The sequence below is a fragment of the Solenopsis invicta genome, chromosome 4, assembly GCF_016802725.1.
Source record: "Solenopsis invicta isolate M01_SB chromosome 4, UNIL_Sinv_3.0, whole genome shotgun sequence".
Lineage (NCBI taxonomy): Eukaryota > Metazoa > Arthropoda > Insecta > Hymenoptera > Formicidae > Solenopsis > Solenopsis invicta.
Window position 1 is genome coordinate 7,984,895 of NC_052667.1, and position 26,420 is coordinate 8,011,314.

General features: G+C 30.4%; 2 protein-coding genes across 3 annotated transcripts in view; one reads left to right on the forward strand and one right to left on the reverse strand.

The window, feature by feature from the left end:
• Window positions 1–1,890: 1,890 nt before the first annotated feature.
• Window positions 1,891–11,444, forward strand: LOC105205603 (EF-hand domain-containing family member C2). Of its 2 annotated transcripts, XM_011175007.3 has the most exons (14): window positions 1,891–2,788; window positions 3,563–3,727; window positions 3,927–4,077; window positions 4,268–4,491; window positions 5,262–5,504; window positions 5,613–5,839; window positions 6,817–7,008; window positions 7,081–7,223; window positions 8,321–8,517; window positions 8,674–8,813; window positions 8,911–9,024; window positions 9,930–10,109; window positions 10,183–10,285; window positions 10,645–11,444. In XM_011175007.3, the coding sequence occupies exons 1-14, from the start codon at window positions 2,738–2,740 to the stop codon at window positions 10,795–10,797; spliced, it is 2,283 nt and encodes a 760-aa protein (XP_011173309.2). In that variant the 5' UTR covers window positions 1,891–2,737; the 3' UTR covers window positions 10,798–11,444. The 2 variants fall into 2 exon arrangements, with proteins under 2 accessions (XP_011173309.2, XP_039303956.1); XM_039448022.1 differs by lacking the exon at window positions 1,891–2,788 and having other exon boundaries at window positions 3,304–3,739.
• Window positions 11,445–12,259: 815 nt separating this feature from the next.
• Window positions 12,260–26,420, reverse strand: part of LOC105205612 (protein Wnt-11b-1) — a 29,677-nt gene continuing 15,516 nt past the window's right edge. Inside the window, exons 3-5 of the mRNA XM_011175016.3 lie at window positions 25,352–25,704; window positions 23,504–23,775; window positions 12,260–14,946 (exon numbers count right to left, since the gene is read on the reverse strand). Coding sequence (XP_011173318.1) covers window positions 14,772–14,946; window positions 23,504–23,775; window positions 25,352–25,704 — 800 coding nt within the window. The 3' untranslated portion in view covers window positions 12,260–14,771. The remainder of the gene's footprint in view (window positions 14,947–23,503; window positions 23,776–25,351; window positions 25,705–26,420) is intronic.

Here is a 26,420-nt window from a genome sequence, read left to right on the forward strand (position 1 = left end):
TGCTGGTTCAACCGCTAGGTAGCCACACCGCGGAAGATTTTCTCGTGAGTCGAGTGCGGCCACAGGCGTTATATCTAGGCGCCGCCGCGGGCGACTGTCTAGTTCATACTTCAGTGACCTCTTACCTATATATATGAGCTGCTTGAGACGAAAACTTGCTCTTATTCTTTTTAAATATCATGTTTGTGTGGAACGCTGTTCCACATAAAATTTTATATTTTTACATGTAAATAACAATTTGTATTGTTATTTAATCTTGTACATAAATGAAATGTTTAATTCAAATTTAATCTTTTTTTAATCCATTTTAAGGCTATACTAAAATATTCTGGTGAAAGAATTTTACAAATCTTGCAGCAGATATATATACAAATTTCTTGCAAGAATTTGACTGCAGAATCTTTCAGAAGAATTCAGAATAAACAGAATGAGGAAGTAGATCATAACGTCCTGTTGGCAGAATCTTTCAAGAATCTGCTGCGAGATTTACAGCAGTCTTGCAGAAAATTGCTACTAGGGTTTAATTTAAGTATTGTCATATGCGTTTTTTTTTAAGTTTTGTTTACTTGGATCACTTCTATTATTCGATAAAATATTTAGGTATTTTTTTAATGTAAGAAAAGAAAACAGCATCACGTGAGATTAAGCTCAGTCGGGCCGATCATTATAAGACTTACCTTCCACATCTGATAAAGTCTCTAAACTAATAAACATCGAGGAATTGGATTCTAATTAAATAAGATTTGATCTAGTTAAATTCCAATAAAGATTTTATCAAATTATTTTCATATAATCTATTAAAAAGAAATTTATTATTTTTTTTTAAATTTATTATTTTTGCGTGTTTAATTTAAGTATTATGATGTACGGTTTTTTTAAATTTTGTTTACTTGGATCACTTCTATTATTTGATAAAATATTCAGTTATTTTTTAATATAAAAAAAGAAAACAGCATCACGTGAGATTAAGCTTAAATTCGAATACTTTATATTAGTAAGCATTAATTAATTCTCGTTATTTTCGAGATATAATTTTTTTTGTATTGCTATATAATATTGCAATTATTGTAGCACAGTCTGTATAAAATAAATTTCTAATCTTCATATTGATGCTTGCGTTTTTGTTGTCTGGTCAATAAGTGATATGACTGTAGAAAATCACACGTTTTACTACAAATAATATTTTATTACCTCAATTTCTTCAGATTTTAAAATTCTTGCATCTCGTAAAATATATGCAAACAATAAAAAAATTTTTTGTTTAATTTTTTGCTAAAAGATATGCTTAAGTTAATAAGAGAATTAAACATCTTTTGTGACTCTCTATATAAGTTTAATTATATTATAATTATGCAGCTATGTGTTGAGTGTTTTTCAATAAATAATGTTGGTACTGAAAATCTGTAGTTCATATATAGATTTTTAGTACACAGAGAAAAATGTACGTGGTATTTGTGACTATAATTGCATAGTTGGAAAATTATGGTTAAGAAAACTATTTTTATAGTTATTGTTAGTACGAACAACCTTATATGTATAGTTGTGTCAATTGTGAAAATATTTTACTATAAATTATGATAATCACAACTATTAATATAGTAAAATATTAAAATATGTATAAAAATTAAAATAACTATTTTTATATCGTTAACGCAACAATTATAGTGAATATAATTATTTTCTTAACCATGTAATTATAGGCCTAGTTTACACCGAGCACTTGATACGCGTACTAACTCGTAACTTTTTATTAAATTATCTTACTTTCGACAATGCGTGTATACATGATACATATATTTAATTATCTCGATTCATATTGTACCAGCTTAATATAGTATTCTTTAAATTTATTGTCGAAATTACGATAATTTAATAAAAAATTACTAGTTAGTTCATGTATCAAGTACTCGGTGTAAACTAGGCCATAGTCACATACTTTTTTCTCTGCGTATTGTAGTACATAAAACCGTCACTAGATGGCTGTTATAGTATTTTATTTCTTATAAGAAAGGAATCACATAAATGGTACAAAAGGCAGAATTTTATGAGATTTCTCACCGATGAGAACATCTGTGTTGTTATAGTCAAATAATTTTTTTGATGAGTTCCCTTGAAAATGAAATCAAGTGGAAGATGTTTTGATTTACTAATGATTAAAACTAACGTTTTTAAACTTTTAATATTTTAACCATATAAACATAAAAAATATAAAATTTAATTATGATAATTGCAACCATTCTCTTTTCTCAGTGTATCGGCAGTATATATCGGAATATAATTTGCATCCTGCAAACACCGAATAAAAAAGCAGCAAAGAAAACCAAAACTTACCATTATTTTGATATAATATATATGTTTTAAAGACAAATATATGTTACATCGCAGTATTGGCACGGTTATATATTATAGATATAACATTTAAAGTGTTCTGTTACATATTTAAAATAGATCAGAGACGTAATTTTGTTGCTGACATTTAATACATACATGTAACGTACATGTATGTTACTTCTACATAACTCATTACCTACCCAGCAAACACAGTAATATAACATATACTAGATCCAACGATCACCAAGGAAACTCAGTAACATGGTGGAAGAAACAAGGGTACTTCTTATCAGCAACTGTCAGTAACATTTCTACAGTACGAAGTTTTTACATCACTTGCACATTCTCTCTGCGCTAATGAATTTATTGATCAAGCAATAACTGGATTGACACAATTTTTATCGGTATGCAGCAACCGACGTTACCTTGCCTTCCAGGATTTAGTGTTGATAGAAACGTGAGTAATTTATACGTATTCATGGCATGGTTATAATGCACGATATCGACAAAATTTTATGTCGTTAATGTCATTATTAAAAAAAACATATAGTATATTACCAGATAGCGTGTAAATATTGTATGAATGTTCTATAAATATTTATTAAAAATATTTAAATATTCTATAGAATGTACGAAAAAACACGGTTAAATATTACATAGATAGCATATTTAAATAGCACAATTACAAACATTCTATGAAAAAATTTATAAAATCTTTTATACAACATTCTATAGAATATTTTATTTCATATAATTGTAATGTTTATAATTATATTTTCACATAGTACATTCTGCAAATACTTTAAATACTATAAAAATATAAATAGTTGCTTGTAATATATTTTACGTATACATTGCTTGTTAATGGCTTCTTTCAGCAAAAAATGTAGTTCTGCAATAATTACAAATTCTCTAATATAATTGGTTATACATTTATATTCAGTGAAGATCTAAAAGTAAGAATTGGTTATATTAACAAATCTTATGTCAGTTATAATTTTTTTATGTTTTATTGAACACAAATCATTATTGACATTTGAAATAATTCATCAATAATCCAAATATACTTATAGAATAATCCATTATAGTATTCTGTAAAAAAATATTTACCTTTTTCAAAAATATTCATAGAATATTCTGGATATAGTTAATGTCAATGTAAAATATAGATGTAATATGAAATATTAATGTGCATGAAGAAAGAGGTTTATATCTTAAATATGTCTGGCAGCTTGGCAGAACGAGATTTCACAAAAGCCAACATTTCGACAAGATACACGATGGAGTATATTATTTATCTGAGAAAGCGGATACGACAGCGTATAGCCGTTATTCGTCCGTCTATCTCCGAGGGGAGAAGCCAGAAAGTCCGCCGTGGCTCACATACGACGGCCAAGTATGACTGACAGTAAATGAGCCTCCTTAAAATGAAATTTCACATAATATCTTCTAAGGAATTCCTTTAGAATATAATATTTTATATAACAATTATAATAAAATGTTGTATGAATGAATAAAAATAAAAAAAAATTTTTTTTCTCAGTCACTGTAAAGTGATGTTAATTAATATTTCTTTGCTTTATTGCATTTTTTAGAGACTCATGTTCAAAGCGTTTTTTCAAGAAACTGTGCAAGAGAAATGGAAAACGGCCTTCCATATTCGCGTAGTGAACATTAGCTTTTTCCTTGAGGATGGAACGATGAAGATCGTGGAACCGTCCGTGGACAATAGTGGTCTTGAGCAAGGTTCAACGGTGCATTTCCTTTTTACTCAGCAGCGGAATAATATTAAACTTTATTTTATTTTTTTTTGTTTTATTAATTATAATGTTTTTATCTCAGAGGGAAAAATTGAAGCAGGAAAAAGCGTTTTTAATTATTATTTATGAAGTACTGATAAGTGTTACAATTGATGTACTAATTTTTGAATTTGAAGGTGTTTTGGTCAGACGCCAAAGGATACCGATTCCCGATCCAGTGAAGTACAGATATTATGATATACTTGACTTAAATGTCGGCAAGAAACCCGAGATATACGGGAGAGTGTATAAAATCGTGGATTGCGATAAGTTCACGAGACAATTCCTTAATCGCATGGGAATACCAGTGCCCGATCCGATCGCTATACCGAAGGATCCGTATCACGAAGTTCGAAAAGACGTAAGTGCAGAGTAGCGTAGATAAAACGTAATCGTACGTCAATGAAATCAGTCCATTTACGATGCGTTTTACTGTTATTACTCTCAAAATTTAATAATACAAAGTTTAGGGTTGGATAGTAACAAATTAAAAGTTAAATAATAAAGATAAATAGTTAATAACTTGTAACTTAATTTAATTTCAAATAAGTTAATTTTTAACTTCAACTAGGGAATTCCTTTAGAACATAATATTTTATATGACAATTATAATAAAATGTTGTATGGATGAATAAAACTAAGAAAAAATTTCTTTTTTCTCAGTCAGTGTATATTATTTCTAAAATTTTAATTTGTTAACTTTTTCTGAAGTAAAAAATTTATCCATGTAAAAGAAAAAATACATTTCTGTATAAAAACAATATTTTGTTATTCCGTAAACTTAATTTACAAATAAAATATTAAATTTGTTTAATGATTCATATTGTAATTGTTTTGTTGTTTATACAGTAATCTAATTTTCAAAAATTTTAACATTCTAATTTAATATAAATAATGCTTTTTAAAATTAACTTTTAATTTAATTTAATTAATCTTGACTCAATTTTTAACTTAATTTAAGTTAATTTTAAAAAATAATAATTTGTCTAAAGATCAAATAAGTTAATTTTTTGTGTATGCAACTTTTAACGTTAATGAATTAATTTTATGAGCCATTAACTTAATTTGGTTTAAAGAAATATTAGCCCAACCCTAACAAAATTTATATTATCTCGCGTGATGCTATTGCAGGAAGCATTTCCGAAAAAGCCTAATCGCGTGGTGGACACTCTTGGGAACTTTTTAAAGTACGACAGACAGGTGCTCCGATTTTACGGATACTGGGACGATACCGAAAGTCCTCACGGTATCGTTCATGATCTCGAACTGCATTATTATCTCTCCGATAATACAATGGAGATCAAGGAGAACATACCGCCGAACGCTGGTCGAGACTATGGTCCAATGCTCGTTAAAAGGATGAAAATACCAAAAGTAAGATACTTGGACTGATATATCTTTTTCACAAATTTTAACGAAGGTCGTTATTTTGCTAAAATAATTATCTATTTTTCTACATCTTTTCCAAAATTGATTTTTCAGTTTTATAGTGGTTTGCAACCAATCGGCACGGAGAATCGTTTCACGATTCTGAACGTATTAGGCGAGAATGTAAGGCAGAGCTATTACATGGTGGATTCTCTGGATACCGGCAAGCTTTCCATGGATTATTACAAAGACAATGAGTTGGGCATCGGTGCGGAGATTAATATTTTCGGTAGAAGAATTATCATCACGGACATGGATGCTTTTACTCAGAAATATTATCGGTAAAATAACGTAGAGAGCTTTGTATCTCTATTAGAGCTCACTCTATATCCCGAATAAAAGTTTTTAGTCCGGATTTAGCTTGCGTCGCCATCGAATCGAGTCGAAATACAGATCTTGGTGAAGTATAACATACTCGACATATCCGGAATGATTTTTCTATATGTCAAAAACAAAAAAATTGAATAATTTTTATAAAAAATCAGAATTAAATTTTAAAAAACGTAAATGTAAATATATATTCGTATGCTTTATAAAAAATTTATATAATTTTTAGGAATCTTTATTATACATTATATATTATTTTTTGCTCATATTTGGTATACAGAAAGAGCTCAAATTATTACCAGATTTGACTCAACAAGCGTATACTATATTTAAAATGTCTTATATAAAATTTTAATTAAAAGTAATTATAATTTTTATATAATTAAAATTAATTTTATACAGAATTAAATTGATGTAACAAATTCGGTTAATATTAGTTACGTTGGGTCCAGCATCCGATTTTATTTGGACAAAATTTATTTTATAACATAATACAGATTTAAGATCGTAATTTTTATATAACAAATCAAATAGAAAAAGGACTATACGGTTATAGTAAGATCTCGATACTGGAATAATATTTCACAAGTAATTTTTACATACAGTTTCCAATTTATTTGAATTGCGCACAGTTACTTTCGGTTTTAAACATAACTCTTGTAATGAACTAGGACAATATTATCACAGAATTAAACTAAAAACCAATTTAATATTACTGATGCTAACTAACATCTTTAAAATCTTTTCCGTCCCGGAGAAAGTAAAAAGAAATCTGTTATGAAAAATATTACTTTATACGGCTTTTCTTCTATTTAATTTGTTGTATACAAATCACGGTCTTAAATCTAGATTATGTTATTAAATTTTATCTGGCACATAATAAAAAAAACCGATCATTCGTCGATTGGAATATTTCTTCGATAATCTTTAGAACGAAGTACGGCTTGGATGACTTCACACCTCTGATAAGACCCCGAAAAGCGGACGAGGTATATCAGAAGATTGAGAGATACATACCGCCCTACAATGGTTTTGGATCTTACGAAGATTCTCTGGGAAATTGTTTTTCGGTAATGCCAAAAGCGCCCAAGACAGACTTTATCAAATTTCTGTATTACGACAAGTGAGTCACGTAAAACATGCTTTAAAACTAGTTTTTCTTTTTATTTGATCTTATCTTTTCTTGCTATTTCAGACAAGGCTTTAACAGCCACGTCTTGAGATTCCGGGCGAAAATGATATCAAAAAATCCAGAAGATGAAGAAAGAATATTTATTATAAGAGTATTCCTTATGGACGATACAATATCTATTTTTGAATTGGCCAAAAAAAACTCAGGTACATCAACGATATTCAAGAAACTTAAGAAATTATAAAACTACAATTATAAAAGATTTATTTTAAATGTGTGTTTTAAAAAATTATGATTGCTAATTTTTTTTTATTTTTATAAGTAACTACTTAATTAATTAAACCGTTTTAATAATGTAACTTATGCTTGTAATTTTCTCACATTTCTAAAATTAAACATCTTGGTTATAAAAAAAAATGTACAAAAGTTTTCAAATTATACATATTTTAAAGAGCAAAAACAGAGCTTTAAATTTGTATTTTTATTTTATTTCTGCGACATTTAAAATCAAAAATTATTTTTTTTTATTATTTAGAACGTTGTAGCTTGATAAAACATTATCGGACAATGTTTTTAACATAGATTATTTTAAAGTAAACTTTTTAAACTTTGAAATGCTTTTTAATAAAAATTGGTACAATGACATTGATAATGTTATTTCGCAATAACATCGCATTTTTTGTGTAATTTTGCTTTATCATATCTTGTGTGAAAGTTTATTTCTGTTTTTAAATTTCGAAATTAAAGAGTTACGGAAAAAGGGTCTACAAAAAAGAGGAAATAAAAAGAAAATATTTGTTATAATATATTCGATTGGCACAAATTATTTCAAAATATTTTAAAGATTTTTATTTCAACCGTCAATAAGTTTTATTAAAAGATTTGGCCACTTTTAATAGTTCTTTTTACAATTTGATAGCATTGCGAAAAATCATTGCATTAACTATTTTAAGAAACATTTTAAAGTTTAGAAAGCTTATTTTAAAATACTTTTATAATGAATTTAATTCGATGATGTTTCATCAAGCTTCAAAATAAAACAAATATATTAGAAAAAATATTGTACTAATTTTTTATTTTATGTTCTTTGGAAACAAAATTTTATAAAGACAGAATTAAAACAGTTACTTAAAATGTATAATCTTTGCTCTTTGAAATGTTGTAGATATTTCACTTTCTGTGATACGTAAAAAAAGCATTTCCAAACCTTTGATCCGTCGTGTATATTAGAATAAAAGAAATTAAAATTAAAAAAAATATAAAAATATTAGAATAATGTCAGAATATAGCAAAATTAAATCAGGCTTTCAGAGATCCTTGTTCAAAAAACGGATGCCAATAATGTTGCCCGATCAGGATATTTTCACAAGCAAGAAACCGGAATACTACAAATCATATGATTTTTACATAGGAGCACGCTTAAACCTGTACGACTTTCATTTCGAAATTACATCTGCGGATGTTTATGGCCTGCGTTACATGGAGTTACACTGCGACAAGGTGCGTGAAAACATTTCTACGTTTCGTGCGGCAAACAAATTAATTATATAGTTAATTCGTAAAAAATTCTATTCGACCGTTGCAACGAAATTACGACTCTCGGAGCTTGACTTGTTTATGTGCGCGTTACTAAGGAAGGAATAATTTCCTTCGCAGTTTCCCAAAGCAAACAGGAAATTGATAATGGAGAAACTTCGAGAGAGTTTACAGCCAGTTTACAAAGAATTTATTCAACTGTACGCACCGCCTAAGGACACGAAGGAAAATATTCGAATTTTAGAATACGAAAAGCTCAAGTAAGCAGTATAAATTGATTTTTATTGTTTATAGGTATTTATGTCTTCTCGTACGCGTAATCTTCGTGTTTCCTACGATCAAAAATTATATTTTTAGGGAAGCGTTACGCCGCTATATGGGCGATAAGATAACGGAACATGAAATGGTTACGGTTGCTCGATACTATTCGTCTCACGAGAAGATAGAACACCGTTCGAGAGAGTATGTGAGGTGCGCGAATCTTAATCTTTTAACCATAAAGTTTAAAAAATTTTATAAAAGATATAAGTTAAGATTATTATTATTTCTGTATATAACTATAGAGATAATATAAAGTGTGATAAATTTGTATGAGAAATTTTCAAATTTTTAAAGAGTTATAGGACCCTAGTGAAAAATACGATATTTTTTAAAAACATGTAAAACTTTTATTCAAAGGGGTGGATGAATAACGTGTTTTTGTTTTAAAAATATGTACATGTTTTAAAAAATAAGATGTAACGTTACATTGAAAAAGTGTTGTCAAACTTCTCAAAATACAATTTTTTTTTTAAAGCATCCACGATAATTTCACTACAGTTTGTACACCCACTTTGAAATTTTAAAATAACATTTTTAACAACATTCGAGTCACGGAGGCTTTTCGATTTTTCGCTTTTTTTCTTTCCAATTTTTTTCTTAAGTTTTAATAAAAAGGAGTACAAAAGTTTTTGAGAAAACATTTTTAAATTCAGATATGTGCAGTTTCGTACAAAATAACATTTTTTAAAATTTCTCTTGTGAATAGAAAATGACAAGTGTAGAAAAATTGCTTACTTTTCAATTTCAATTAATTTATCGAGGCTGAATATCGTGACTATCATATTGCATTTAGAACGCTATTATATCTATTATTATACATTATTTATCTATTTATCTTTTAATAAAAATTTTACACGGCGTGTAAAATATTCTATTTTTTGATTTGTTCGGATCTTATAGTTCTTTGATTTATATTAATAATACAAATTAGATTTTTTTTAATATCAGGATGTATCAAAGATTTCTTGATAAAATCTATGTTATAAGCAATTAAAAATTAGGGAGAAACGATTAAAAAGGTGTTGGTAATTAATAGAACCGGTGATTCTCTTTAGACGCTTGCTGCACACGGAACTACACCGATTTCTGTGGTGTGATCTCGATCGTTTGAAAGAGGATCTACGTCATTGGGACGAGGACGGAACGGGATTCTTACCTCGGGAATCCCTTTACACGATCCTGCGCGGCTGCAGAATCCCCGTCGACGTGGAATTGTTGAATTCCATGCTGGACCAGTAAGTTTGGAAATGTAAACGATCGAAGACGTTTCGCCTCACAGCGATTATAACGTATCATGATTTTTGCTAGCTTACGCAAGGCTGAAGATGACAGAATCGACTACAACGACCTGCTGCGTTTCATAAACGTGAAAATCGATCCCCTGCCACCCGCCGAACCCGTAAACGTGAAAGTAGGTTGAGTCATGATTCATATTTCTACAGAAAAAAGTTATATTGCATTAACAGCATTAATCTAATTAAAAATAATTTTATCAATTTAATTACAGTATTAAGAATACTTTGACTATAAAATACTAGCTAAAAATTATCAATGATTTTAAAATTGAAGATTTATTCTTCATACATTTACTCTTTTTATCATCGACAAAAAACTTTGCTTATAAATATCTGAACTTAATCCTGAAATTATTCGAAAAGAACAAAATAATGAAAAATTTAGCTTATAATAATTTACAACGATGAAATAACTCTATTTTGCTGAAGTTTTAAGTAAATATAATAAGTTTTAAACAAGCAATATTTGTCGCAGACTGCACTTTGGTGGGCATCCGAGAAAGAACCGGACTGCGGAGGGGGAATAAATTGGTGCGAGTTCGTTAAAGACTTAGATATAAAGGCGGAAGAGGATGCGACAGAGGGGAACAATGACAACACGGAAACGGAACTTGTGCTGGAATACTGAACGTACTCGCGATTGAATCGGAATCGTCACTAAAAAATATCTTCTAATTATAGTAACAAAATAATAATATAACAATCTTATTTCTAATTTATATGCATTTATACTAATATTTCATATTTGCTACTGACATTTATTACGACGCTTTAATGAAAAAAATTTTTATATTTTTAGTAACTTTTTATATTGTAAAATTTATGAAAAGATTTATGGGAAATACCTTAAATTTTCTTAGATTTTATAAATTTTCTTTAAAAATTATAAAAAGATATCTACCTATATATAAATGAATTCGGAAATTATAGAATAAAAAATAAAATCTAAAAAAGTTTTAGGTATTTCTCAAAAATATCTTATTGATATCTAACATCTTGAAATTAAGTAGAGGGCATACACATGTAAAAATCGCTGCTGTAAAACCAAATTCATCTTTTATAAAAACGCAGTTAATGACCAATTACAATCGTCTTACAATGTCTAAATAGACAGTAATAAAATAATTTTAACGTTCAATCTAGAATTCAACGCTAATTATACAAGATATTATCTCTCTACACGTATCTCACGATCTTCTCTAACAAGCTGGTGTTGATGAGAATTATGTCACATTAATATTTGCTGAGAATGAGCTAATAAAAGAAAAAAGAAAATGATGTTTTATCACCCCTTTCCTTCTTTTATACATATACATTGGAGAAAAAAATTCTAAAAGAAACGTCATTTTCCAGTTATTTCTGAAAAATGTTTCAATTTGTATAAAAACTTTTCAGAAATTTTCTAGGAAAACAAAATTATACAAAAATTCTAAAAAAATTATATAAAAAATTGATTCCTTGTTATAGTTGAACTATGGATCAAAATTTCTTTCATTGACCGACAAAATTCCGAGGAATCAGAGAATAGTGACCGTAGCACTACACCTATTTTAAATTTGTTCAACTGTTGCAAGAAACGACACAACTGTGCGTTGTAACTAATCATAAATAAGAGAAATGCGCATTACACGTACCTGGTTATAACGACTGTGAGACTCATAGGTGAGGTTCATCATTGAGAAAAAAATAAGTTTAAAGAGACTGCAACACGGCACGAAGAGGTCCATGACGACGATAAACGGGTATTAATTGATATCCAAACACACACAATCAAAATGTGTTCAACTCTTACAGTACAATATGAAAAACGGTATCTTATTTGTCATGTCGGGACGGTTTTTTCATTTACTTCGAATGATAAAAGAATTTCTAAAAGTTCATGAATATATTTTCCAGTTTCAACAATAAAACTTGTATAGTACTTTGTACTTTATTTTGAAAAAAAGTGTAACATAATTTAATTATCTTCGAAATTCAACAATTTTCCATAGAAAGAAATCGATCGGATACAAGAATTTATTTTTTTACTGTAAGAGTTAAGCGTTGAAAAATAAACTTAAACTGACAAAATAAATGTTCAAAATTTGATAGGTTTTCAAAATTATTTAATAAATTATATACAAGATATTTTGACGATTTAATAAACATTAAATAAATATTAAAAATGTTTAGCAAACACTTTTATATATCATAAAAGACCTATTGGCTAATCGTTCATTAAACGTAAATAATTGGCTTGGGTAACATTTATAATAATATTTACGCAAATTATCGATTAATAATGAAACATTCAAGCTACACTTCGTCGTACTGTCGCAATAATCATGTTTCAACAAATGTCTCGTTGCTACTCAATTTTTCACAAATTAGCGGAAAAATGAAGAATAATAATAAGAGACGAATATGTGAAAACAATCAAGTTAAAGATAAGCCTTATAGCTGGATCTTCATACTAATATTTCTCGTGTGATTTATATACATTTTGAAATTCATTAAACCACACGCACGCCGAATAAAATTTTAAATAAACATGAAGTTTCAATAATTATAACGAATACCAAAAAATTCGTATAACACTTTATGCGAAAAATATAATCTCCGTAAGGAATCGTCGTGTTACAATTGGAAGTAATTCCTGTCTCCAATTTAAGAAAAAAAAAAGTACTCGATATCTATCAGTACTGCTCGTGAAACGATTCTACGTTAAATGATTACATTGATTTATAGTTGCGAATTGGCGCAAGCATGAATTTCGCGTTTAACAGGCAAGAGACTTTTTCGAGATCGTATCTGATCACCGTTTCCGGTGAAGTAAATTCGTCGCGCCGTCTCTCGCCTCTTGGCTGCTGAATTATTCATAATCAAGCGCGAGATTTTTTCCAGTTTGGAAAATTGAATAATCTTGTCGCTCGTTCGACACATGTATATATGTGAACGGCGAATTGTATCATATCCCACGATTTCGCGCCTCGAGGACCGGGAGGGATTGAGATCGACCGCCACTTTCCAAGCAACGTGTATTTGCAGAATGTAAATGCCAGGTTACATCGAAATATCGAGCATTCTATGTACACTGCTCTGATCTACGTTCTCGAGGTCGACGACGACGCCGATTTACATTTAACTCCGCGAGTCCGTCGCGGAGGAACGAACGCGCGTATATTCGCCATCGTCCGCCGCGATACACTCACACACACATCGAATAAATAGCAAGTAGCACGGTATAAATAACTCTTCTACTACACACCACCACGCGCGAAAAAGAGAGAGAGAGAGAGAGAGAGAGAGAGAGAGAGAGAGAGAAAGAGTCGTACACATTCACGGTAAATAATTTATCGTCTAAGTAATTATCGTCGCGGATGCTGGATTCGCATCTTTCACTCGGACAGAATTCTTTCTTAGATTTTACCGTCAAAATCATGAGACTTCGAAGAATTTTACTGTAAGTTTACTAAAATTTGATAAAATTTAATCAAACTTTTATAACATAAAATAATTTAACTTAATTGTAAATATTTCACAATTTATAGAGTTCGATTAAATTTTATAATATTTACGCAAATTGTTGATTGTTGATCGATATTAAAAAACTTTTTTTATTGTTTTATTTGTTATATACTCAATTTGTTGTTGTAATCTTGCAATAATTACGTTTCAACGAATGTCTCATTGCTCGTTTTCATGATTTCTCACGGATTAACAGAAAAATGAAGTTTTACCCCAATAAGCTATTTTATTAAATTTATTAATGATCTTGCATAAAAGTATTAAGTTGTAATTATGTAAATATATTTACACAAATAGATCAATGTAGAAGTACTGACCTCTTATAAAATATTAATAACTGTTTGCGCAACTAATTTCAAAATAATATTTTGACAAAACTATAACAATATGACGAATTATCCTAATGATATATTTGCAAAATTATATTTAGAAAAAAATTATTTAATAATAGAAAAAAAACGTTGTTGTATTGTGTATAAGAAATATAAATTAATTCATATACACGTTTACAAAAATGCATAATTATTCCTAAATTATAATATAGAAATATTGCAACATGAAATATAACAAGTTCAAGATAATATGTTAAGTTAAAAAACAAACAGTTTTTTAAATAATTGTAAAATATTTATTCCATAAATTTAATTTTTTTTTCTACTTTTTTACAAATATTATTTAGAAATTTTATTTTATAAAACGCGTTTTTTACGCAATTATTGCAAAATTTTCATCAATTTATAATGCCATTATTGTGCAATACTTGCATAATGTGCATATTAGGATAATACCAAAAAATTCGTATAATAAGTGCTACGTTGTTACAAAAAATATAATTTTTATAAAGAACTAATTTACTAAAAATTTTTAATATACTTGTAGTAACATTCTTCAAAGTCCATCACTACTATAATTTTAAGGGTAAAATCTAAGAGAAATTTTTCTCTGTGCACGCGCGCACATTTCGCAGAACATAATTAATTTTGCACTTATTGTTAGTATTCAATTTGCGACGCGCGAATCTCTTTCCTCTTCCTCCTCAAGGGCGGATCAAAGTCACGTTTCCGTCGCGTCAATTGTCCCAGATTCGCATTATTCTCAATTACACTCGTACGTCTTCACGATCCGCTTGCACGTCTTGCACTTGACGTAGCAGCAGCTGATGTACTTGCAGTCGCATCTCTCGTAGATCTCTTCAGTCCTAGTCACATGGCCGCGACCGCAGCAAAGGTACTCGCAGCCCTCGTAGCCGGAACTGCTGCCGTTGCACTGTCTGCAAAAATATTTTTTTTTAGCTCATAATCCATCTTCACGCAAAAAAAACTTTTTCTTTGTCTGAGAATGTCTTCATTTCCAAAATATTGAATATTAAAATGAGATTATATAACGTTAAACATACAAACACACATACACACAAATTGTTTGCATGAGTAAATTTTATATAAGTTTCATAAAAAAAATATATTTATTTTTATTTAATAATATCTTTATTCAATAATTGTCATGAATTAGGAAAAAAAGGATCAATTATTATAGAAAATAACATCTCCATGTCAAAAATTTATAATTTTTTAATTCTATTATTATCAACATTGTCATATTGTGCTCTTTAAATAATTATTATAATATTAAAATAAAAATATGATATATTTCCCTAAAATTTAAGATTATCAAATTCTATAGGAAAGATTTAAATATATATAAGCAAAATTGCCAATGTTTTATATGTAAGTAAAAAAAAATATTAATTTTAATAAATTGAACGCGAAATTAATTAAAAAATTGATAAAAATTAATTAAGAAAGAAATTATTGAATTATATCAAAAATATATAACAAAATAACGCCAATACCGAATGTTGGTGTGTATATAACAATTTTATTTTATGCCCGCATATTTGTCGATCTTAAAACAGTTTTTACACAATCTTTTCTTGTTTTATTTCTTATACACTCAATTTATTGAGTGGGATTAAGGAAAAAATCGTAGGGAATCTTATAGGCGCTTATTAGTACAAACTATTAAATATCTCATCAGTTTAATGTGTTTGCGGATTCCGTCTTCATATAAAGACTGCATTTTAAGGCCGATAAATATGCGTCACGCAGTTCACAGAGTGACTGAAGATTGTAATAATAAAATTATGATATACACATAAACATTCAGTGTTGGCTTGTATTGGCATTATTTCATTATATATTTCTGATTTAATTTATTCGAACCTAATTTCTTTCAATTTATTTAAATTTACACTGCTTGAAAAATGCGTTTAACTTATTGTTTACATATATTATTTATTTATTTATTTATTCTTATATTATTATAATAATATAAGAATATTATTATATGCCTTAGTAGTCGAATTGAACGCCCACACAAAATGTCAAAGGGAGATCCAGGTTCGAATCCGAGCTGTGTTATTTTTCACAATTAATTCTTTACCATTTTTTCTAGAATTGAAGAAAAGATGGGGGAATTTTATAAATGCCTGTTAGCGTAAACTATTAAATTTCACGTTACTTGATACGAGCATTTTACTTGATCACAATTACATCGGATATTAAGAACAGATTAAGTTTCACATTCGCCATAATTAGACAGCAGTATCTCTCTCGTTTCTTTCAAAGGTTAAACGCGCATAATTAGTCTACACGAACGGAGTATTCGTCTTCACGATTTGTAATAATCTCCTAGAAATTAATTTGCACAAGAAATTTTGTATAATTTTATCAAGAAAAATATTACACATTCATCTTTATTCAATAATGATTTTCATTAATTGAGAGGAAAATAAATATCAGATAAGAAATAACAAATTTTTCATACCAAAAATTTGAATTTTTTTGTAATACTGTTATTACATATTAATACAATCATACTGCGCACTTTAGTTAGACTATTATATAATAATATTGAAATAAAAGTGTAATTTTTGTTGAAATTTAAAATTATCAAATTTTTTAAAAAAGATTAAATTATAAGCAAGATTATTAACGCGTAAAATTCACAAAATTAACAACAGTAACAATCGGCGAGAAGAGGCAAGGAAAGCCGTGGGCGACCATATTCAATAGCCACCTTAAAACTTCTCCTCCGGTTACTTCGTTAAAGCTCCTTCAGACTCCATTATTAATCGATTTGCATGATGTCCGCCTCTGTGTCCGCCCGTAAAGATGCCCGCGCTTTGCGCGATCGAGACTACCGCGTAGATTACGCGGCGCGGCGTCAAGGAAAAAAAAGAACAGGATCTCTGGAGAAGTGTTACGTCGTGAAACGCTGGTCGAACACGGCGTGATAAACGTTCGCCACGCCCACTTTGTATAATTATACGCGGGCTTATAATTACTGGGTTTGTAAAGCTGTAAACCGGCGAGGCGAGTCGGTGGCGGACGTCGAAGAAAACCTGACGCCATACATCAGCGCGCGGTGAATGAAGTATCGGCATGTCCGAAACAAACGTCGGATTAGAGCTCGCGATAATTGTCCCTCACGAAATTATTCAGGATTTGGTTCGTGCGTCATTGAGCAGAATAAGATGACACCATCTTACGTTATTAATCATCCTTCAATTAGTCGCGATGCGCGAAATTGCGTCGAAAGAAGCTAATATGAAAGAAGCTAATATTCGGGTTAGATAAACAGAGATACATTAACTAATCGGAAGGAATAGAGAGTTGACTCGTTTGATAATAAATCCAATTGCCGATCGTTCATGAAACTAGAAAGACGAAGGATCCAAAAGGATCCTTCATAGTCCGTCCATAGCACGAGAAATACTCTTCTAATATTGTCAAAGAAAAGGCTATTTTCTATCAATTAAACTTGAATTTCCATGATCAGATTCTAAGTGAGATGAAATCGACGCGAGATTGATTCATAATCTAATCATTTGGAGCTAAATACGGCATTTTATATTTTATTAGATTCACGCAAAAGATTTATCTAATATCCATCTAACACACACACACACACACACGCACACGCACACGCACACGCACACGCACACGCACACGCACACGCACACGCACGCACACACACACACACACACATTGTATAAATATATATTCATCTAATATTTATTTAATATAATAAACTTCATGGATATTGTTTAGCATAAATCAAAATCGAATAATTGAATTTGACGCTAGACCTACAATAAAAACATAAACCATTGTAATAGGGAATTATCATGATTTATTTATATTCAATGCGTAATCTATGCGTGCGTCCTCTTTCGTGCCATTTCTTGGGTCGAAAACACGCGAGACGCGAACAATGAGTACCAAGGCGCGATTTATGGACCGAGCGAAACGAGACAAAAGATCCACCGGAACCATCACGCGCGTCCGGCACTTCCTGCGCCTTGTGATCCCGGGTATCATCTCCGGAATGTCGTGGGTGATCTTAATTCACGCGGAGCAAGGCGTGGATAATCTAAGGACGATGGAGAGCCGTCTGCTTTCGGCCGTCGGAAAATCCGTGACGAATGCAATCACTGTGTTACAAAAAGCCGCCCTTCTTTCCGGAGCAGGGATGCGGCTTTCATCTCCCTTTGGCGCTCACGATGAATTAGTAAATATTCTGTTCAAAGAGCAACCCAAACGGGAGAAGAAATATACAATAATCTTATTATTTTTCAATATAATCTACAATTTCTCACTGTACTTAAATGACTAATTTTAAGAACTGATGAAAGATGCGGCAAATGACAATCCAACATTCTCCTATAAGCACACAATATTCTGAGAATATTACGCGAATGTTAATAAAAATTAAAATAATATTCCGAGAATATTATTCAATATTATTTTAACATTATGGGAATATTATGTTAATGTTATGTCTGTTTTTATGTAATATTCGTGGTATATTACTTCAATATCCATGGAACGGAATATTATGAAAATGTTGTGTATGAATATTATTGGTCAAAAATTAATATGAATAATTATGCATAAAATACTCATAAACTTTATAATCATTATATTTAAAAGTTATTATATTTCAATAATGTAAAATATTGAAGTAAATAATATTAATTTTATTTACTTCTTATATAATATCCATATAACATTACCAGAAGAGGACAGATAACCATTTTTTTCAGAAATATTATTTAATATTAAATAATATTACAGCGCTTATAGGGTCGATTTAACGCGAAGAAATATCCATTCTGTATCCATGAAAAATTCCGCGACCAAATCGGGAGATCGTAAAACGTTCTCGTTAAAAGCGCTCTTCGAACAGTAGCGCTAACTCGCGAATGTACGGCATGTAGCAAAAATTAGCGTTAGCACCTCTCGGACGGCGGTGTGGCCGCGAAAAGAGGCAAGAAAGACGGCAGGACCGTGAATGGGTTTTGTGTCGTAACGGTATTCGCAGTGGCGAATAGTTAGTCCGTCGAACAGGGCATCGTAAAATACGCGTGTTCATTCGATTTCGAGAACAGGTTCAGGATGGCCGAGCGTCACGTCCAAATGGGGTGCGTCCCATCTCCGAGAGGCCTGCTCTCTCATTCTCGCCTCGCGTACGTAATCACCGGCGCGCACGCATAAATAAGTCTGGCTATCTGGTTGCGCGACATGGATAATCGAGCTTGAAAAAATCGAGAATAAATTCGTCGTGTGTGGCTAGAGATGTGCGATATACGAAATTATGCATCGCAATTGCGATCTTTCTTATACAAAGCAAAAATGTCCTTTACTTTCTGTGTGCGAGAAAAAAACGACAGTTATTTCATGGGGATTCTCTCCTTTCCCTTTTGAAAACGAATAAATCGAAACTCAAAAAGATTAACAAATTATGAATTAATAAAGGAGAAGGGAGAAATATGGCTCCCATCTTCATTTTATTGAATAACTTTGTTTATAATCAGTATTTTATATTGACACTGAAACGATTATATTCGTCGAGTGTTTAACAGATTTTTATAGACGCAAAGTAATGAAATATTGCTTCGCGTGTCACTTGGCGCGAGTCGCGACCACGCCTCTTGATTTATTACTTAGGACGTGATTTATAAAAATGTGACACACTGCATAATCGGTGAAAAAAAAAGTGGTAGTAATAAGGCTACATAGCTCAAAAATATTTAAAAAAAAATTGATTTAGTTTAAAAGAACACACAGTATTTTGTAACAGAATTATATATTTTAAATATTTCATCGTTTAGAATTTTTCTAATTTAAAATTTTTCTGCGTTCAAGTTTAGAGATATCATTAAAAATATCATTTTATCTCTGTTTAACATTAAACAATAAACATAAAATGATATCTCTAATGTTTCTGAACATCGACCTTAAAAATAATAATCGATTTATGGAAGAAAAATTTCAATATTTGAAAATTTTGTTTAAAAAATCATGTTGACAAAATCCCATGTTATTGTTTAACACTTGAATAACTCGGAGTTTGTATAGCCGAATAAAAAGTTATAATAATAAAAAAGCATTTGAATGTACATACATTTATGTGATAATAAGTTTAAAAACAATGAGGAAGTATGCGTAATTAAGTGCTAAAATGTACCTTGAAAAAGTTTAGAAAAGTAAAAATGGGTTATAACAATTGCTAGCTATTATATAATAACATATTAGCGTCACGAAAAAATGCGGGCTACTAATTGAATAATTCCATAAACGTTCCATTAGAATTTGTTATTTAATAACGGAGATAATGGGAGTAATCATAATATCCTCTTCGCCTCTATTGACGTGATTATTATTGTTTAAAATCGTTCTTAATTGGAATAATTTTTTGTAGACAAATAAATTTTATATTCACATTTTACTAGTTCAGGAAAAATACAAGGAATGTTAACATAAAAGGAAAGACGGATTTTCGCGCATGTGTGTGCGCATTGATGAAGTAAAATTAACTATCGTAACTATTCAAACCAGTTTTTCACGAATTGTTAGCGACTACGAAAGGTTACTAATTATTTATGAAAAAATGTAAACTATGAAACAATATGTGGAGATATTGCCTCAAAATAACGATCGTAGGGACATTTCGATTACGACTAAGATACGAGCGTAAACCCGGTTTAAAAAGGAAGTCGCGAGTTCAGCAATGACTCGAGCGTCTCGTAAAAGCTGCGGTTATTACAGTGCTAATGGTTTTTCGTCGCACTTTTACACGCCACCAGCCCACATCCAGGATTACAGGCTAAGAAAGTGCGTGCGATAAAGTCGCACGAGCTCGCTATTAGCCAACGCATTTTTGCGAGGTAAAATTACACGCTAATTCCATAGTAAGAAATGCCATAGAAGAGGACAGACGGATCTTTGAAGTCTACTTCTGGCGGCTCGGTCAAAGTCAAGGTTCAATTTCCAAGGATTTACTGATCCCTTCTACCTTCTCCGATACAGATGCACCGCGAGTAGAGGAAGAATTTGCGAGTTGCGAGAGAAACTAACGATCTATTACGAAGATGACCACTGGCAGGAGGACCACTGGAGGTAGGAAGGGAGTTCTTCAGCCCGCGGCTACCGAAAAAAGTAGTCGGCTGGTCCTTACGTCCTTATGCCCGCCTTTCGCACTTTACGAAGCCACCATAGCGCTTTGCTGCCTGCCAAGTTATCCTCGCTCTTCTGTTTTTTTTTCTCGTCGAGAAACGAGAGAGGCCAAGACAGGCGCATCTTCGCGCCATTAACGCGAAAGTTAAATGTCCAGTCTCCTTTTCTGTCGCTCGTTAGCTCGAAAGATTATTTGAGTCTGAATATCTAGGAAAAAAGACCTATTCCTGTTTTTGACCAGAAAAACGTTGTTATAAAATACGTTCATTGCTCATACATCCGATATACTTTCAGCGGTGCAGCTAATGAGATAATCGGCAGCGTGATAATCGGCAGCGTTCGCACAAAAAAACAAACTCGCTCGTTAATTCTTCGCTCGTTGCGCATCCATTAATAGACACAAGTCGCACAAAGAAAGATCGTTTCGCGCAATAAAATCCCTCTCGATAATTTTCCCTCTTCGTGTCGGCCGCGTTAAAATGCGATCCCGAGCCTCTTTACACGACTCTTCGCTCGATATCGCCACCATATTGAAACTAAAATTTATATTATGTGCTTATAAATAAATATATCGCGCGAGTTCGTAAACCAAAAATTTTTAACGAGTTAAACCAATTTACGAGCTCTAACGGGTTTTAACCTGAAAACGTAGACGCTTTAACCTTTCAACTCTGTATTGCATCTGGAAAACTACACGAAATTTTGATCACTTGCTGTATGAAGAGGAAACAAAATGGAAAGTACTCGGGTTAAGAACGAAAAATGAATGAAGTCTCCATTATCAATTGCGACGTTAATCAGCTTTGGAACTCAAAACTAAAATTTAAACGACACGGAAATAAAATTTTTTTGTCATCATATTTTGCTTATTGCATAATTATAATTTTAAAAAGAATAACAATGCTATAATTTTTACTTAAAAGTATCACTCTTCATCTTTAAGACGTATTATGATATTCTTAAAAATTTTTTATTGCAAAGATATGATTTATTTTTTTAATTTAAAAAATTATAATTATTTATAAATCCTTATTTTCGCTTAATGATTTTTCTTCAATAACTTCACAACATATAATTTTTCAGCAATGTTGTATATACATTTATGAGACTCTAACTTTTATTAAAAAAAAAAAAAATTATTAAAAAATATTAATTGAAGCCAAAGTTTTGACTTTTCAAAGTTGTATAAATTTCTCCCTTATATAGTGTTGACACAAAGGCGTAGTATTTAAAGATCAAAGTTTACAGAAAATAAGATTATAATTATTTTATAATTATCTTTCATATTTCTTACTTTAATCTTAGAGTACTACTGTGAGTAAATTGTCTCTCAGGAGATAATTCAAATACATGCTATTAAATAGCAACGCCAGGCAGGAGCGTGAAATTCCTCTTTAATATGCACTATAGTACGTTTTTCATGATCTATGATTTAAGTTTGCTTGGGAATATTCACCCAGAGTAGTGTTAATGTAACTTTCATTCATTATAATTTTTTTGCGATTTACGTTATATTTTGTTTGCTATATATATGGCAGTGAAGATAAGAATCTGTCAGAATACAATTTGGCACAGAATATATTACTATATAATTATTACTCAAATAATAATTACATCAATTTATTATATTTAAAAACGTAGACAAAATCATTTATTAATTGGATACTTATTAGTGGCAGGTGTTATTTCCCTTTCTACCTCTCTTCTTTTTACCTTCACTCTCAATCTTTATATATTTTTTTCATACATCCCTTTTTCCATAAGGACTATGCCCCAAACCGCTTTAGATTTTCGGAAAGAGCAACTTTTTCCTAGATATTACGGTCTAATAATTTTGATTATTATCCAAGTTACAGAAACTTAAAACAGTAAAGTCCGCAGAAGTTTTCTAGGATTTAACATTTAAATCACAATAACATTTAATATAGTCGTAAAACATTAAAATTAACTTCACACTAAAATAGTATTAGTTTAGTTATTCCACCACTTTGCAACCCATAGAGTTAACGTAAAAAAATATAAAATTTTTTTTAATCATGTGAGTGAATTTTTACTCATTGTCAGAGTAGTATTAATAAATCAAAAAAACATGAATAGCGCTTTAGGATTAGTAAAGCTAAATAAATTTAAAAAAAACTTTGCATTTGTTGAATGTATAATGTCTAGCCACCTCATCAAAATTGTTTTATACATTTTTTTTTTATCTAAATCAAAGAGCTAAGCTACCTACGCTACTTATCTCTGGAGATTTCTTATAAACCGTACAACCAAAGAGTATTTAACGCATTGCATGAAAATAACGCATCTAACCTGCCAATCGTGCCAAGGCTACCCCTCTTCTTATCTGGTAGACAGTAATCCGGACTCTTGGTGGTGTAGAGCAGATTATCGTGGTGATACAAGGGCGGCAATCTACTGCCTGATCTCAGCCTGACCTCGGCCGCCGTGGCATATCTGCGTAGCAAACGACTTCCAGCAGCGGATGGTCCCGATGCGCCCAGACCACGCCAGCAGGTACGTACGCTGCAGGAACCCGACACTCCATGGCACTTGCACTCCAAAGTCAAAGACTGCTCGACTGCCTATCGTACGAAGAATTAATTGCAGTTAAATCATATTTAAAAATCGAGTTTCAAGAAATAGATAAACAGAATCCTATTTTTCAACTAGTTTTATGTAGACTTTACTCATAAAGAAAAGATCTTAACTCAGAAATTCAAAATATTATAAAACTTTAACAAATGCATACATAATATCATGTAATTATAAATAAAATATTAATAAAATATTCATTTCTAGCTTGCCGAATTTATCATAAAAGAGTAAAATCATTGAGTTTGTCTTTTATTTTTTGTTTTATGATTAAACAATTATGTTTTGATAAATCTTCTAATCAATAAATCTTATTGAAAAGAATACATTTTTTTCTATGAAATTTGGTTCTATCTTCTTTTAAAAAAAAGAATCAGTTTTCGAAGATTAATTAATTTTACTCCGGTGTGCATTGCTAAAGTTTTATAATTTTTTGAATTTATGAGCTGGAGATTTCCCCTTATTGAGTTAAAATTTCGATTTGTTTCTCAATTTATTCATCTCGACATTTATCGATAGATAACACTTCATAAAAATCAAAAATAATTTATTTTTTAGACTAATATTGGCTCTATCATCTTTATGTTATCATTTTTATGTAAAAAAATTAGTTTATAATAAAAAAATAATCATGTAAAAACAATTAAAATCCAAACCTTTCAACATTCTCTCACCTATCGATCGCATATATAGAAACGTTACTGAATACCGGTTTTCTAAAGTGTACCTATTCAATATTTTACATTTTTACTTCATTTAAGCACTTTAGTGACAATTTAGTGACAAAAATAAAAAAATAAATGAGAAATAAGTAATATAAACAAATATTTAAGAAGTTACTTTTTGTTTTGTGTATGCTATCAAAAAATTTTTAAAACAGATACATGTGATGCAAATGTTTCGTCAATTTTATATAACTAATAACATAATTATGCAATTTTTTTTAATTGTTATACTTACATAAGGAAAGCTTGTAAAATATTTTACATTTATTGTATATGTATACATATTTACAATTATTACAAAAATTAAATCGATATTTTTATAAACACTATCAAGTTTCCTTAATTCGTACCACCACAAATTTTATTATAAAAACTGATACTAATAAATTGTTATAAATAAAAATAATTACAAAAATAAATTTAAGCCAATTTTATTTTAATGTTCTTACTTTTTTATTATTGTTATTCATTAGTTATTGAATATTTTATCGCTTTTTTGATGTGAATAAAATAAATATTAGTTAATGTGTGATTTCTTGTATTTTTAATTACTTTAATTCATAAATTCGATGTTTTCGAAAACAATATGATTTAAAAGACCATAGGTACGTTTTAGGCGATTTTCTAAATCACACCTTTCACATCGTTACAGAAAAGATTATAACAAATTAATTTGTTATTATTGCAAGGTTTAACATGTAATAATAAATGATTGCAACAGTAAGCTACAATTTCGAACTGTTATTTACGAGTTTTATCCAAAACAACTACAAATGCGAAACATAAAAAAAAAATACCTTAAGTGATTTGATAACTCTCCCTACACATCGTAAACACTCACCCTCCGACCCGCCCTGTTGTTGTGCATGTTGATCGCGTGCATGAACTTGGCGGTCCCACCGGTACCGGGCGGCGATGCACCCTGAAGAAATCGCTTGGCCATCCTTGAAGCGGATCTCACGTCGTCCCCGCAGCCGCCCCACTTGAAGGAGTTCCTCGCGGACAGCGTGTCGAAAGAGACGGACATGGTGGTGAAGGATGAGGGCGAGATAAGCGCGGAAGGCGAGGGTGGCTCTCTTCGCGGGGGAGTCGCGCACGAACAGGCCGCCAGGTTCCCCAAAGCGCACCCTCGCGCGAGTCGCCAAACCGCTGCGGCTGCCGACATCGCGTAGACGAAGGCTTGCTCTCTCGTTCCTGCGATAAATGCGCTCATTAAAATAGGGAAACAGAAAAGCAAGAGTGAGAAAATTTCTCTCTTTAAATCGCTATTGTAACACCGCATTGAAATATAAAACAAATTCAACTAGAGATAATATCCTTGCGTATATATTTATTAATAGAAACAAAACTTCTTTTAAAATTGCTTTCATGACTGTTAAGGATGCATGTATGTACTATGTAAGTGTTATCAAAAATATAAAATTTTAACAAATTGTTCTGTTGTTACATTTAAATGTTTATATAAAATTTGAGGAATAGTTGTCTTATTGGTTTAAGGTTTATTTAATGTTTTATTTACTCTTATTTGTTCTTGCGTCGCGTTTTGAAGTACTTATTTGCTTTGCTGAAAACAAATTACGAATTAACTTTTTACAAATATTAACAAGAATTTTTTTACATACACTAATAAATTTTTTATAAATACTGATAAATATTTCTGCAAAAATTCATTTGAATCCGTTGATTTCAAAGTTATTTATCTAAAATTACAGCAAAATCTTATAGTACATATGTAAAAAAATTCGATTTAATTAGTAATGCTACTTGTTTATTAAATTTACAAATAAGTATTACAAAACGCAATTTTATATAAAAATCATAGAAAACTAAATAACTGTTAAACAATAAGAAAATTGTATTTTACATAGACAGTAATAACAGAAGAATTTCCATATTTAAAATCACTCTTT

Excerpts from the sequence above, each read along its gene's own strand:
- LOC105205603 (XM_011175007.3), top strand. The coding sequence starts at position 2,738 with ATGCAGCAACCGACGTTACCTTGCCTTCCAGGATTTAGTGTTGATAGA. Across the intron at positions 5,840-6,816 it reads TTTACTCAGAAATATTATCG|AACGAAGTACGGCTTGGATG; the intron begins GTAAAATAACGT and ends GATAATCTTTAG. Across the intron at positions 7,009-7,080 it reads AAATTTCTGTATTACGACAA|ACAAGGCTTTAACAGCCACG; the intron begins GTGAGTCACGTA and ends TTGCTATTTCAG.